This window comes from Saccopteryx leptura, chromosome 2 (assembly GCF_036850995.1).
Source record: "Saccopteryx leptura isolate mSacLep1 chromosome 2, mSacLep1_pri_phased_curated, whole genome shotgun sequence".
NCBI classification, from domain to species: domain Eukaryota; kingdom Metazoa; phylum Chordata; class Mammalia; order Chiroptera; family Emballonuridae; genus Saccopteryx; species Saccopteryx leptura.
In genome coordinates this window covers 188,913,938-188,927,151 of record NC_089504.1, presented here as the reverse complement: position 1 = coordinate 188,927,151, position 13,214 = coordinate 188,913,938, and the positions used below count along the sequence as shown (strand labels likewise).

Below are 13,214 nucleotides of genomic sequence, written 5' to 3'. Positions count from 1 at the left end.
CAGGTTTTTTTCCCAGCTATTCCCCCAGTGGTAAAGCTGTCAGTTATGTAATAGGGACTCAAAATATTTGTAAATAAATGAGTAAATCCAATTGCCCAGAATTACCAGGCTACAAGTTTTTGTCTTCTAAAATAGAGGCTTTTTTTTCCTTTTTGACAGAGTCAGAGGAACAAATAGGGACAGACGGAGGGAGAGAGGAACGGAGAGAGATGAGAAGCATCAATTCTTCGTTGTGGCACCTTAGTTGTTCATTGATTGCTTTCTCATATGTGCCTTGACTGGAGGACACCAGCAGAGCAAGTGACCCCTTGCTTGAGCCAGCAACCTTGGGCTTCAAGCTGATGAGCCCGTGCTCAAGCCGGATGAACCCACACTCAAGCAGGCAACCTCAGGGTTTTGAACCTGGGTTCTCTGCGTCCCAGTCCAATGCTCTATCCCAGGGGTCGGGAACCTTTTTGGCTGAGAGAGCCATGAATGCCACATATTTTAAAATGTAATTCCGTGAGAGCCATACAACGACCCGTGTACGTTACCCATTATCCAATAAAAATTTGGTGTTGTCCCTGAGGACAGTTGTGATTTGCTCTAGCCACCTGCAACCATGAACATGAGCAGTAGGAAATGGATTGTAATACATGAGAATGTTTTATATTTTTAACATTATTTTTTTTTATTAAAGATTTGTCTGCGAGCCAGATGCAGCCATCAAAAGAGCCACATCTGGCTCACGAGCCATAGGTTCCCGACCCCTGCTCTATCCACTGCGCCTCCACCACCTGGTCAGGCTAAAATAGAGCCTTTTAAACTTTGTTGTACATCGGAACGATGGCTGGAATTTCTTCATATACCGGCCCCCTTTCCCAGCCCTAGACCACTGGGCTTGTCTGTTTTGAAAGGACTCCTCAGGTGATTCTGACATAAAAGGCTAAAAACCAGGGAGCCTGCCAGATAGGAAGACATTAAGCTCTAAAGACTGACGAGCAGTCTTTAGAACTATTTGCAGTTGGCTTTTACTTGTTTTCTGTAAGATTATTTTCTGTGGCCTGACCTGTGGTGGCGCAGTGGGATGGAGCCTCGACCTGGAGCACTGAGGTCGCCGGTTCGAAGCCCTGGGCTTGCCTGGTCAGGGCACATGTGGGAGTTGATGCTTCCTGCCCCTCCCCCTTCTCTCCCTCTCTCTCTCTCTCTCTAAAAATCAATAAATAAAATATTAAAAAAAATGAATAAATAAAAAAAAAAAGATTATTTTCTGACATTAGTTTTTATTTTAAAAATACTCTGAAAACTTTCATACTTTTTATATTTCTAAGTATCAAGTATATTTACATCTTAGCTGTACATATTTTATTTGTGACTCTTACCTTTTTGGCCTTTAGAGGAATGGAGAACTGAGGCCACAGTCCAGTCTGGACCAATTTGCTTTGCCGGTTTTGCCCTCTATGTCTGAATTTTAAAGATATCCATTAGTATTATTTGTCATAATAATACAAGTCTATCAGAGCTCTTGTCTAAAAAGATATTTTAGCTATTACTTTAACTTTTTATTTTATTTTATTTTTTTATTTTTACAGAGACAGAGAGAGAGTCAGAGGAATAGACAGGGACAGACAGATAGGAATGGAGACAGATGAGAAGCATCAATCATTAGTTTTTCGTTGCACATTGCGACTTCTTAGTTGTTCATTGATTGCTTTCTCATATGTGCCTTGACTGCGGGCCTTCAGCAGACTGAGTAACCCCTTGCTGGAGCCAGCGACCCTGGGTCCAACAAGCCAGATGAGCCCATGCTCAAGCTGACGACCTCGGGGTCTCGAACCTGGGTCCTTCAACATCCCAGTCCAATGCTCTATCCACTGCGCCACTGCCTGATCAGGCATTACTTTAACTTTTTTTATTGGTGCTTTATCCTTAACGTACCAAAATAAAACATTTCTTTTCTTAGTCAGATTGTTCGATATGGGGAAATCCCAGTAGAATTCAAGGTAGCGGTAGCTGACCACCGGCAGGAGCTGATTGAATGTGTTGCTAATTCTGACGAGCAGCTTGGTGAGATGTTCCTCGAAGAAAAAATCCCCTCAATTTCTGATTTAAAGGCAAGTACTCTCAAAATAAGTCTTATATTAACAAGCAAAAGACGGTTTTGTTTTGTGAGGAGGGGACATGATGCTGTTTAGGGGGGGATGGAATACTATATACTTGGCCTGAAAAAAAGAAGTAAATCTTACCTTCTGCGACCTGGACATGATGTTTTTGTACATGAATTTTATTAATAAAATTGGAGGAAATTTATTTAACATAATTGGTTTCTTTAAAACATACTTAACATGGCATATTAGTCTGTCATATAACAGTTATGTATAACTGAGTTATATTATAATGTACATACTGTGTTATATAACTGAGTTATATCTTAATGGAAAGGGAGTCAAGCCAGACCAGGTGGTGGCACAGTGGATAGAGTGTCAGACTGAGACGCAGAGGACCCAGGTTCGAAACCCCGAGTTTGCTGGCTTGAGCGTGGGTTCATCCAACTTGAGCACAGGCTCGCTGGCTTGAGTGTAGGATCAGAGATATGACCTCATGGTTGCTGGCTTGAAGCCCAAGGTCACTGACTTGACCAAGAGATCACTCCGTCTGCTGTAGCCCCCTGGTCAAGGCACATATGAGAAAGCACTCAGTGAACAACTAAGGAGCCGCAACGAAGAATTGATGTTCCTCATCTCTCCCTTCCTGTCCGTCTTTCCCTGCCTATTTCTCTCTCTGCCTCTCTCTGTCTCTGTAACAACAATAATAACAACAACAAAAAAGGAAAGGGGCCCTGGCTGGTTGGCTCAGTGGTAGAGTGTCGGCCTGGCTTGCAGGAGTCCCGGGTTCAATTCACGGCCAGGGCACACAGGAGAAGCACCCATCTGCTTCTCCATCCCTCCCCCTCTCCTTCCTCTCTGTCTCTCTCTTCCCCTCCTGCAGCCAGGGCTCCATTGGAGCAAAGTTGGCCCGGGCGCTGAGGATGGCTCTGTGGCCTCTGCCTCAGGTGCAGCCCTGGTCGCAACAGAGCAACACCCCAGATGGGCAGAGCATCACCCTCTGGTGGGCATGCTGGGTGGATCCCGGTCTGCCGCATGCGGGAGTCTGTTTTGACTGCCTCCCCGTTTCCAACTTCAGAAAAATGCCAAAAAAAAAAAAAGAAAGGTAGTCATAATTTGTTCTAGGGAAAAAAGACAAACGGCCAGTATCTTGAGTATGTCTTTTTAAGAAAGACAATAAATATAGAAATGTTAGAGCGGTAAGTATGTTCTTTAAAAATAGAAAAATAGGCCCTGGCCGGTTGGCTCAGTGATAGAGTGTCAGCCTGGCATGTGGAAGTCCCAGGTTCGATTCCAGGCCAGGGCACACAGGAGAAGCGCCCATCTGCTTCCCCACCCTTCCCCTTCTCCTTTCTATCTCTCTCTTCCACTCCTGCAGTCAAATTAGCCCTGGTGCTGAGGTCCATGGCCTCCACCTCAGGCACTAGAATGACTCGCTGCAGCGGAGCAACTCTCCCTGGTGGGCATGCCGGGTGGAGCCTGGTTGGGCACATACAAGAGTCTCTGTCTGCCGCCCTCCTCTTCTCACTTTGGAAAAATACACACACAAAAAAAGATTGGTTAACTAAACATTTTTTAATAAATGATACTTTTATATGATTTCAACATTTAAAAAGCATACAATGGTGCACAGCTGCTCAGTTCTCTGCCCCCTCCCTAAAATAGGCAACCAGTTAATAAGTTGCTGATGTATCTTTGAAAGAGATTTTTTTAGTGTATATATTACTTTTTCCTTTATTTTATATAATTAGTATTTATGCAATTAGCATACCATTTACACTGTTCTCTATATGTGTGATTGTTTTATATATATATATTTTATGTATATGTACATACATATTCTTTTACCAAATTAAAAATTAGTGACATTCCAAGAGTGTTGAAAGCAGTTTCCTAGCCCTGAAAAAGGAACTGTTCTTTTCCTTTCTTTTGTATTTTAACCTTAAGTTATAGAGGACCTGATTCTAGTCTCCACTAAAGCCAAAACTCCAGAGTATTAATTCATCTCTTAAGTTTATTGGTTTGTAATTTATCTGAACCACAAAGTATAATTTTGAATATTGATTATTAAATTTTTTCTTCTGTAGCTTGCAGTCCGAAGAGCTACTTTAAATAGGTCATTTACTCCCGTCTTTTTGGGAAGTGCCTTGAAGAACAAAGGAGTTCAGCCTATTCTAGATGCTGTTTTAGAATACCTCCCAAATCCATCTGAAGTCCAGAATTATGCTATTCTCAATCAGGAGGAGTAAGTCTTGGAAATTGATTCTTAGTTTGTGCAGAACTGCTTTAACATTTATGTGTTATAAAAGAATGTGAGAATGGTTCTTGTGGTTGGTTATGTTGTATATGTGTTATTTCTTATAATTTACAAAAACATTTCTATTTGGATAGCAATTTTGGTGTATACAAAAATATTTATTATGTCAGTTTCTATATTATATTCTCTTTGTGAGTTAGAAGTATGATTTGTTTTAGTATCAATCAAGGTCTACATCTTTAGAAAATTTTATTTGGAATCAAGAGTCATATTTTTTAAAAAAAGGCTTTAAGAAACAAACTTTTTTAAAGCTCGCATTGATTATTACTTTTTTCTTTCTCTACCACACCATTTCTGTATAATTTTTTTTTCTCCAGTTTCCTATGGTCCAGTTACAATGTAGTAACTAAGTCCAGAGAAGTTATTCTTATGGAGCTCGTTCAGTGAAATGTCACTGATGTGTGAAGTTGCAAGTGTTTAGCACACATGCTTTTCTCAGATAATATTCTTTGATAAAACAAATTGATATGAAAGAAATATAAAATATTCCATTTCACTGAGTTATATTTCTTTTATTTTAAGTGACTCAAAGGAAAAAACCAAAATCTTAATGAACTCCCAAAGAGACAATTCCTACCCATTTGTAGGCCTGGCTTTTAAACTGGAGGTAAGTTGCTTTCTAAGGTGTTTAGCTGCTATATGTAGAAATTTTCCTTCAGGCTTTTATTTCCATTACAAAATTACTATGACATATTTTGTTCTAAGGTTCTCCACTATCACTCTTTCCCCTTTCCATACTGACTCTTCTGAAGACAGTGACTGTGCACAGCCCACACGTGAGGAGGCGAGAGTTGTGCTCCACTCCTTGAGGGAGCAATATCTATCTACTTAAGTCATTTGGATTCTCCTGTTTGGAAACATTATCTTGTCTTCCCCAGTTATTTATATTGGGATGGACCTAGGGATATTTACTTTGTACTTTGAATTACAGCCAGGAGTGTGGTACTTATTCTGTTGCCTAGATTGACCAGGTTTGGCCATAGGAGCTCTTTCATTTGGCTCCTGTCTGACATTCTTCAACGTTTGCTTTTTGACCACTTCCTTCCTTTCTCGCACTGTGGGATTGCGCTAGCCCTAGAGTCAGCCATTTCTTAGGAGTCCTCATTCCTTTTAATAAAGAGAATGGTATTAGAAACCAAGATTTGGTCACTGGGTGTGCTTTTTGTTGGGATGTTGTTGCTTCTGTTCATAAATTTTTATTTTTTTTTATTTTTTTTAAATTTTTATTCATTTTAGAGGAGAGAGAGAGAGATTGAGAGAGAGAGAGAGAGAGAAGGGGGGAGGAGCAGGAAGCTTCAACTCCCATATGTGCCTTGACCAGGCAAGCCCAGGGTTTTGAACCGGCGACCTCAGCATTCCAGGTCGACGCTTTATCCACTGCGCCACCACAGGTCAGGCTGTTCATAAATTTTTAAAAAAGATTTTGTTGATTTTAGAGAGAGAGGAGAGAGAAAGAGAAAGGGGGAAGAGAGAAGCAGGAAGCATCAACTTGGTAATAGTTACTTCTTAAATGTGCCTTGACTGGGAAGCCCAGGGTTTCAAACCAGTGACTTCAGCATTCCAGGTCATACTTTATCCACTGAGCCACAAGTCAGGCTTTTTGTAACATTTTATGTGGGGGGAAAATGTGGCTAAGTTAGAAGTATTAATAGTGGTATGGATGGAATTATTTTTGGGGACTTTTTTCTAGATTTTATTAATAAAATTTTTTAAATTGACCTCTTACCTCTAAAATGAGAAAAAAGTAATTTTAAATTAAAAAAGTAGAATGACATTGCAGTGACAATTTTTTTTTTTTTTTTTTTTACAGGGACGGGGGGTGGGGGGATAGATAGGGACGGACAGACAGGAATGCAGAGATGAGAAGCATCAATCAGTTTTTCGTTGCGACACCTTAGTTGTTCATTGATTGCTTTCTCATATGTGCCTTGACTGTGGGCCTTCAGCAGACTGAGTAACCCCTTGTTCGAACCAGCGACCTTGGGTCCAAGCTGGTGAGCTTTTTGCTCAAGCCAGATGAGCCCGCACTCAAGCTGGCGACCTCAGGGTCTCGAACCTGGTTCCTTACGCATGCCAGTCCGAAGCTCTATCCACTGTGCCACCGCCTGGTCAGGCTGCAGTGACAATTTTTATGCATAAAGCTTTTAAAAATATGTTTAAGGCCCTGGCAGATTGGCTTAGTGGCAGAGCATCAGCCCAGCTTATGGATGTCCCAGGTTCGATTCCCAGTCAGGGTACACGGGAGAAGTATCCATCTGCTTCTCCACCCCTCCCCCTCTCACTTCTCTCTCTCCCTTAGTCTTCCCCTCCTACAGCCATGGCTCACTTGGAGCAAGTTGGCCCCAAGTGCTGAGGATGTCTCCATGGCCTTGGCTTCAGGCGTTAAGAAGAGTATGGTTGCTGAGTAACAGAGCAATGTCCCAGATGGGCACAGCATTGCCCCCTAGTGGGCTTGCCGAGTCGATCCCAGTTGGGGTACATGCAGGAATCTGTCTCTACCTCACCTTCTCTCACTGAATTAAAAAATATTGTTTAGGCCCTGGCCGGTTGGCTCAGTGGTAGAGCGTCGGCCTGGCGTGCAGAATTCCCGGGTTTGATTCCCGGCCAGGGCACACAGGAGAATCGCCCATCTGCTTCTCCACCCCTCCCCCTCTCCTTCCTCCCTGTCTCTCTCTTCCCCTCCTGCAGCTGAGGCTCCACTGGAGCAAAGATGGCCCGGGCGCTGGGGATGGCTCTGTGGCCTCTGCCTCAGGCGCTGGAGTGGCTCTGGTCGCAACATAGCGACGCCCTGGATGGGCAGAGCATCGCCCCCTGGTGGGCCTGCCGGGTGGATCCCGGTCGGGTGCATGCGGGAGTCTGTCTGACTGTCTCTCCCTGTTTCCAGCTTCAGAAAAATACAAAAAAAAAAAATATTGTTTAAGAAAATTTTAGGATACCCAGATTAGTTATTATAGAGTTAAAGGTATGGAATATATTAATATTTAATGGTTTGTATTGCCAAATTGTTTTCATACTCTGAGTATTAATGTATTGGATTATTTCAATAAAGCTTTATTAGCACTGAATATTATTTATTAAAAATCATTACTGACTTCATAAATGAAAAAGGTATTTTAATATTTCATCTTGCCTTAATTCCTAATGATAGAGAAGTCTTTTCATATACTGTATTTATAATGCAGTTGTATTTTTTCTTTTGTAATTGTCTATTTCTTTTTTGAAAATGAGAGTTAAAGCACTTATCTGTTTATATGATATTTCTCTAATAAAGTTTATTTTTAAAAACAATTAGTACTTGCCTGACTGGTGGTGGTACAGTGGATAGAGCGTCAACTGGGAATGCTGAGGTTCCCAAGTTTGAAATCCTGAGGTCACCAACTTGAGCGCTGGCTCATCAACATGATCCCAAGGTCACTGGCTTGAGCCTCCCTTACCCCATCAAGGAACAACTAAAGTGACACAACTACAAGTTGATGCTTCTCATCCCTCTCCCTTCCAGTCTCTCTCTCTCTCTCTTAAAAAAAAAAGCAATTAGTACTTTAAAATTTATATAGACAAGTCTGTCAGTCTTTGTCTTGAGCCATTCTCTCATTTTAACCTTAGAAACCCTTTCAAGGTACTGTATTTTTTGCTCCATGAGACGTATCTGACCATCTAGGGTTTTAAGGAGGAAAATAAGAAAAATAATATTCTGAACCAAATGGTGTGTTAAGATATTTAATAAAACATACCACAACAATATTTCAACAATGTAAGCTCAACAGCAGTGTTAACCATTAGCACTGTCATTAACAAATGAGAAGAGACTTTAATGTTCAAATGCTCTTCTAGTTTTCTGGGAACCCACAGCAGCTAAAAGAAATGAACATTTGCTCCATAAGATACACGGGCATTTTCCCCTCCAGTTTTGAGGAAAAAAGTATGCCTTATGGAGCGAAAGATTCGGTATTTAATAAATATTTACTCTTTCTTCTAGTTTATCACGTTTTCCCCACTGTTAACCCCACTGGAACTTGTTCTCTGTGTTCTGTGAGGTAGGGTCCAGGTGCATCCTCACTTGCCTGCAAGAGCAGTTGTCCACTTAGCAGTTTGAACAGTTACACTTTTCCATTGATTGTCACACCTCCTTTATCATCTACTAATAAATGAATTAAACATTTTAAATATTAATGCTGTGCTCTGTGGGCTCTTCAGTCTAATTTGTGCTAGTTTATATTTTTTAAGTTTTAGACTAATATGTTTCTAGATCAGTCTTAGTTTCTTCTTTCCATAGTGTTTCAAAATTTTTTATTTTTATTTTTCTAAATGACTTTTATAATCACTGATGTTTAATTAAAAATTTCTTGGACTTTTGTTTGTGTTAAACCTGTAAATAATTATGGGAAGAACTGGCAACTTTTAAATATGTATCTTATTGTTACTACTGTTCAGCAGAAATTGATCCTTATTCATTTTATATTTAGTCACTTTACAAAACTCTTACTTGTATAGCTTTCTAGATGATTATCAAAGTTTTTTTAGATGCATTACTATTTCTAATGTTACTTTTGTTGTCTATCCAATAATTATACCTTTTTATGTCTTACTATATTAAACTGAACTTTAAAAATAATATTAGAAGACAAAAGGATAATTCTTTATATAAATAATTTTTAAAAATTTTTTCTAGTATTATTTCAGAGGAAGCAGAAGTAATGATACCAAAAAGAATACCACAACCATTTAACTTACCTATAGTCAAAACTACTAAAATTGTAAGAGAACAGTTGGAGATAGTTTTGATGTTTTCCTCCTGATTTTGATTATTATACTTCTTTTTTATTCTTTCTGCCCTACCCAATCTTAACTTCTAGGCGGGTCGATTTGGACAGTTAACGTATGTTCGCAGTTATCAGGGAGAGCTGAAGAAGGGTGACACCATCTACAACACGAGAACAAGAAAGAAAGTGCGGGTGCAGCGGCTAGTGCGCATGCATGCTGACGTGATGGAGGCAAGTGCGCCACTGAGGCCAGCTTCTCTGAGGCGGCCATACACGTTTACCTTCTCAGGGTCCTGAGCCCCCAGGAGAGTCACTTCTGGTTGAATATGTTTTTCTAGCTTCCTTTTTTTCGTTAGGTGTGCTACAATTCCGACGTAGCACTTTAGGATAGGCTGAATTAGCGGATGTTAAGAACACAGTTTATACTACTATTCGTTAGTTAGCTGTATTTCCTCAATGGCCAAGGTTAAGGAGTAGGGACAGTAAATTCCCTAAGATTCACAGCACAAATTCAGCACTTTCCTCAAAAAATTAATAGGTTTCTAGGACAATGGACCTGTGGTTCTCAAAGTTAAGTGAGAGTTAATAAATTCACACATAATTTCCCACATTGTTCAGTGACTTTGCGTTCTGAAATTGGCTGGTATGAAAGCTCTGTTTAATGCGAGAGCTTTATACTCATAGAACCAGCCCCACGAAGGGCCATAGAATCCATCTGAGGATTTAAAACTTCTCAAGGTCTGGTCTGGGAGATAAATTTTGGCTTGAATTCTTGAATTGATTCTGAATCTGTCCTAGCCTTCTGTGATCCATAGGGTTAGGCCTGGGTAGGAATACCAAGCATGTGAGGTTGTCTCCTGCTCTCACCCTTTCCAAGTTCAGCTCTGTATTCTTGGAGAGATTTAATTAGTCTAAGCAAAATCTTAGGATGGTCAGTAATTTTTGGTGGCTATCTCCTGGAAGACAAATAGGCAATCAATCTTTCAAGATTGTACAGAATTGCTATTTTGAGAGATTGGCAGCAGGGGGTAGGCTAGAGGGATGAGTCACAGCTGTTTTATGGGCCAGAAACTATGGTTATACAGCTGTGTAACCATTAAGGTAACACACACACACACTTCCTCACTCACAACCACAGCTGTTATGAATGAACTGTCCATACAAAAGGACAAAAACAAGGAAGTTTAGAGGCACCAATGCTTTGTTCTTAGATTTCCTTTGTTTTCTTAACTGCTTGCATCTGTGAGAAATTAAGATTATTTTAAATAAAGTGGGCTCCATTCTCTTGCCTTTGTTTTCAAAACTTCCTTTGTACACCTTTGTCATACACATCTCATTGTTGGACTGGCAGCACATACAGTTCATGCTTTTTAATTTCATAGAAATAATTTTAGAACTGTGAGGTTCTGGGTTCTGTCAGTACTGCAGATCCTCCAAGTAAAATCTGATCTATTGAGATGTGGTTTAAATAAGAGTCCAGTTTAAGGATGTCTTGCCATGAGTTGCCTTGGTTCTAGCTGATTCATTCTCTACAAAATTCATGCTGAGATTCTGCCATATTTGTTTATGTCCAGTGTGTTTATCGTGCTACTGTTTAGTCGCATTATGTGTAAGTATCTGATTTGCATTATGTGTAAGTATCATTTTGTGTTATTTTTTAATTTAGGATGTTGAGGAAGTATTTGCTGGAGATATCTGTGCATTATTTGGCATTGACTGTGCTAGTGGAGACACATTCACTAACAAAGATAATAGTGGACTTTCTATGGTAAGTCATTTAATTTAAAAGCTGCTTATCACTTTAGTTTCAAAAGTCTATTTTTTACATAGTACATTTAGTATTTCAGAAAAAACAACCATAGAAGCTTTCATTGAATAGTGCTACAGGCATCAAGTATAGATTGATGTGGCTCTCTAAATGTCAGTTTGACAAGGTTTTGTGTAAGCAAGTAACTTATCTGGTTTTTCTTGGTAAAGTCATTGCATGATCTTCTGAGGTTTAATGTGGAGGGAAAATCTCCACTAGATAACCTGGACTGTGTAGCTCTGACTCTTCTACCCTGAGACTTGCCTCCCATTGTGGGTACCTATCGAATTGCTGTCACCATCATCAGGCTGGTCTCAGTGGAGTGCTCCTTCCTTAGTAACTCAGCATTCAGAGTACACCTTTCCCTTAAGAACTGTAAGACCAAACTGTAACATTTAGACTAGACTTGGGGATAACAGAACAAGGGAACCAAGGTGCAGTGAGACAGTCTGACTTACTGAATACAGCTTGCTCTATGGGACTCCTAGGTCCCCTTTCATCACTGCAGGCCTCTGAAGGGAAGAACCTGATATTAGTACACTTAGACCCTGGGAAAAGTCCTGAGACTGAAACTGCCCCTAAACAAAGGGCAGGGAAAGACTGAAGAAGCTGACAGCTCCAGTCTGGCAACTAATAGTTTATTAAGGAAAACTTATATAGGAGGCATTTCTTGGGCAGCCGCAAGATGGAGTGGATAGTCTCTGCCCTCCTGACAGGTGCTAGAGAATAATAATAATTATTATTATTATTATTTTTTGCCAGAGAATTATTAAATAGGGTAAAAAGGGTGACTTGTCACTAGTACTAGAACATGAATGCTACCTGATGTGGAAATCACTTACCGTGCTTGACCAGGGCAGGACAGCAACCTGTTCCAGGAACCAGCTGATAGCAGGAGGCAAGAGAGGGGTGTTACTGATGTCACAGTGAGCATCAGCATGGTCATACAGTTTCTAAGGGGGTTTTGTGGTGTCTCCGTTCTGGCCCAGGTTCAGTTCATGGTCCAGACAATGGCCAAGTCATAAAATAAGTCTGTCCTCTACATGTGCCTGGGCAGTTCCTGCCTTTGAATTCCTTTCACTGACTTCCCATTCTTGTCCCTTTAAGAGAGCAGGCTGTCCTACGGTAAGACTCTCTTCTGAATTTAGTAAAGAAAGAATATAAGTACATAGGGGATAGGCAGTTTGTAGTGAACAAATTTTCTTTTTGTGTGTGTGTGTGACAGAGACAGAGAGAGACAGACAGAGGGACAGATAGGGACCGACAGACAGGAAGGGAGAGAGATGAGAAACATCAATTCTTTGTTGTGGCTTTTTTGTCTCCTTAGTTGTTCATTGATTGCTTCTTCATATGTGCCTTGACGGGGGTCTACAGCAGAACAAGTGACCCCTTTCTCAAGGCAGCAACCTTGGGCTTAAGCCAGTAACCATGGGGTCATGTCTCTGATCCCATGCTCAAGGCAGCACTCAAGCTGGTGAGCCCATGTTCAAGCCAGATGAGCCCGCACTCAAGCTTGTGACCTCAGGGTCTCGAACCTGAGTCCTCTATGTCCCAGTCCAATGCTCTATCCACTGTGCCACCGCCTAGTCAGGCTGTAGTGAACAAATTTTCAGTGGATCATTTATGTTAGAACTGATCCAGCCCTAACAGATCAGCACTATAATAGTTCCTACATCGTATGAGGAATTCATAGTTTTGGATTTAGTATTTTTGTATAAAATATTCTCTAATGTCTGGTCTTGATGTTGGTTTAAGACACTATAAATATAAATCTGTATAGGTTTTTGGGCACCCTAGCTAAGATAAATGTTTTATGAGTATGATTAAGAAGGCTTTCTCCACTATGCACTGTTACATAAGTACCACATGCCACCTGATTGCACTGCTTGGGCCCCAAGGCTTTCTTTACATGCGTGTCGTTAGCGATTTGCAAGGACTGGTGATTGTGGGGAGTGCTAAGGCTTTGAAGCACATGGACCTTGGTTAGAGTCTCACCTCTGCCCTGTATTACCCACTGGCTTTTAGCCACATTATTTTATCTTCTTTCCATGCCTTTTAAATTTTATTTGTAAAATGAGGTTAATAATATTTGCCTCTCAGGGTTGTGGTTGATTAAATGAGGCATCATATATAGAGTCTAGTTTCTCTGTTGTCTTATCAGTGATCATAATAAATTTTGATTAAATAAGTACTGTAGCTTTTGAGAAGATAGCAACAGTAAATGTACCACCAGTCTATAAGAATTC

The 13,214-nt window shown here is 40.5% G+C and overlaps 1 protein-coding gene across 1 annotated transcript in view; it reads left to right on the top strand.

Moving 5' to 3' along the window:
* GFM1 (G elongation factor mitochondrial 1) overlaps positions 1 to 13,214 on the top strand; it is a 57,134-nt gene that overhangs the window by 6,939 nt on the left and 36,981 nt on the right. Inside the window, exons 6-10 of the mRNA XM_066369853.1 lie at positions 1,943 to 2,093; positions 4,172 to 4,329; positions 4,924 to 5,008; positions 9,255 to 9,392; positions 10,828 to 10,929. Coding sequence (XP_066225950.1) covers positions 1,943 to 2,093; positions 4,172 to 4,329; positions 4,924 to 5,008; positions 9,255 to 9,392; positions 10,828 to 10,929 — 634 coding nt within the window. The remainder of the gene's footprint in view (positions 1 to 1,942; positions 2,094 to 4,171; positions 4,330 to 4,923; positions 5,009 to 9,254; positions 9,393 to 10,827; positions 10,930 to 13,214) is intronic.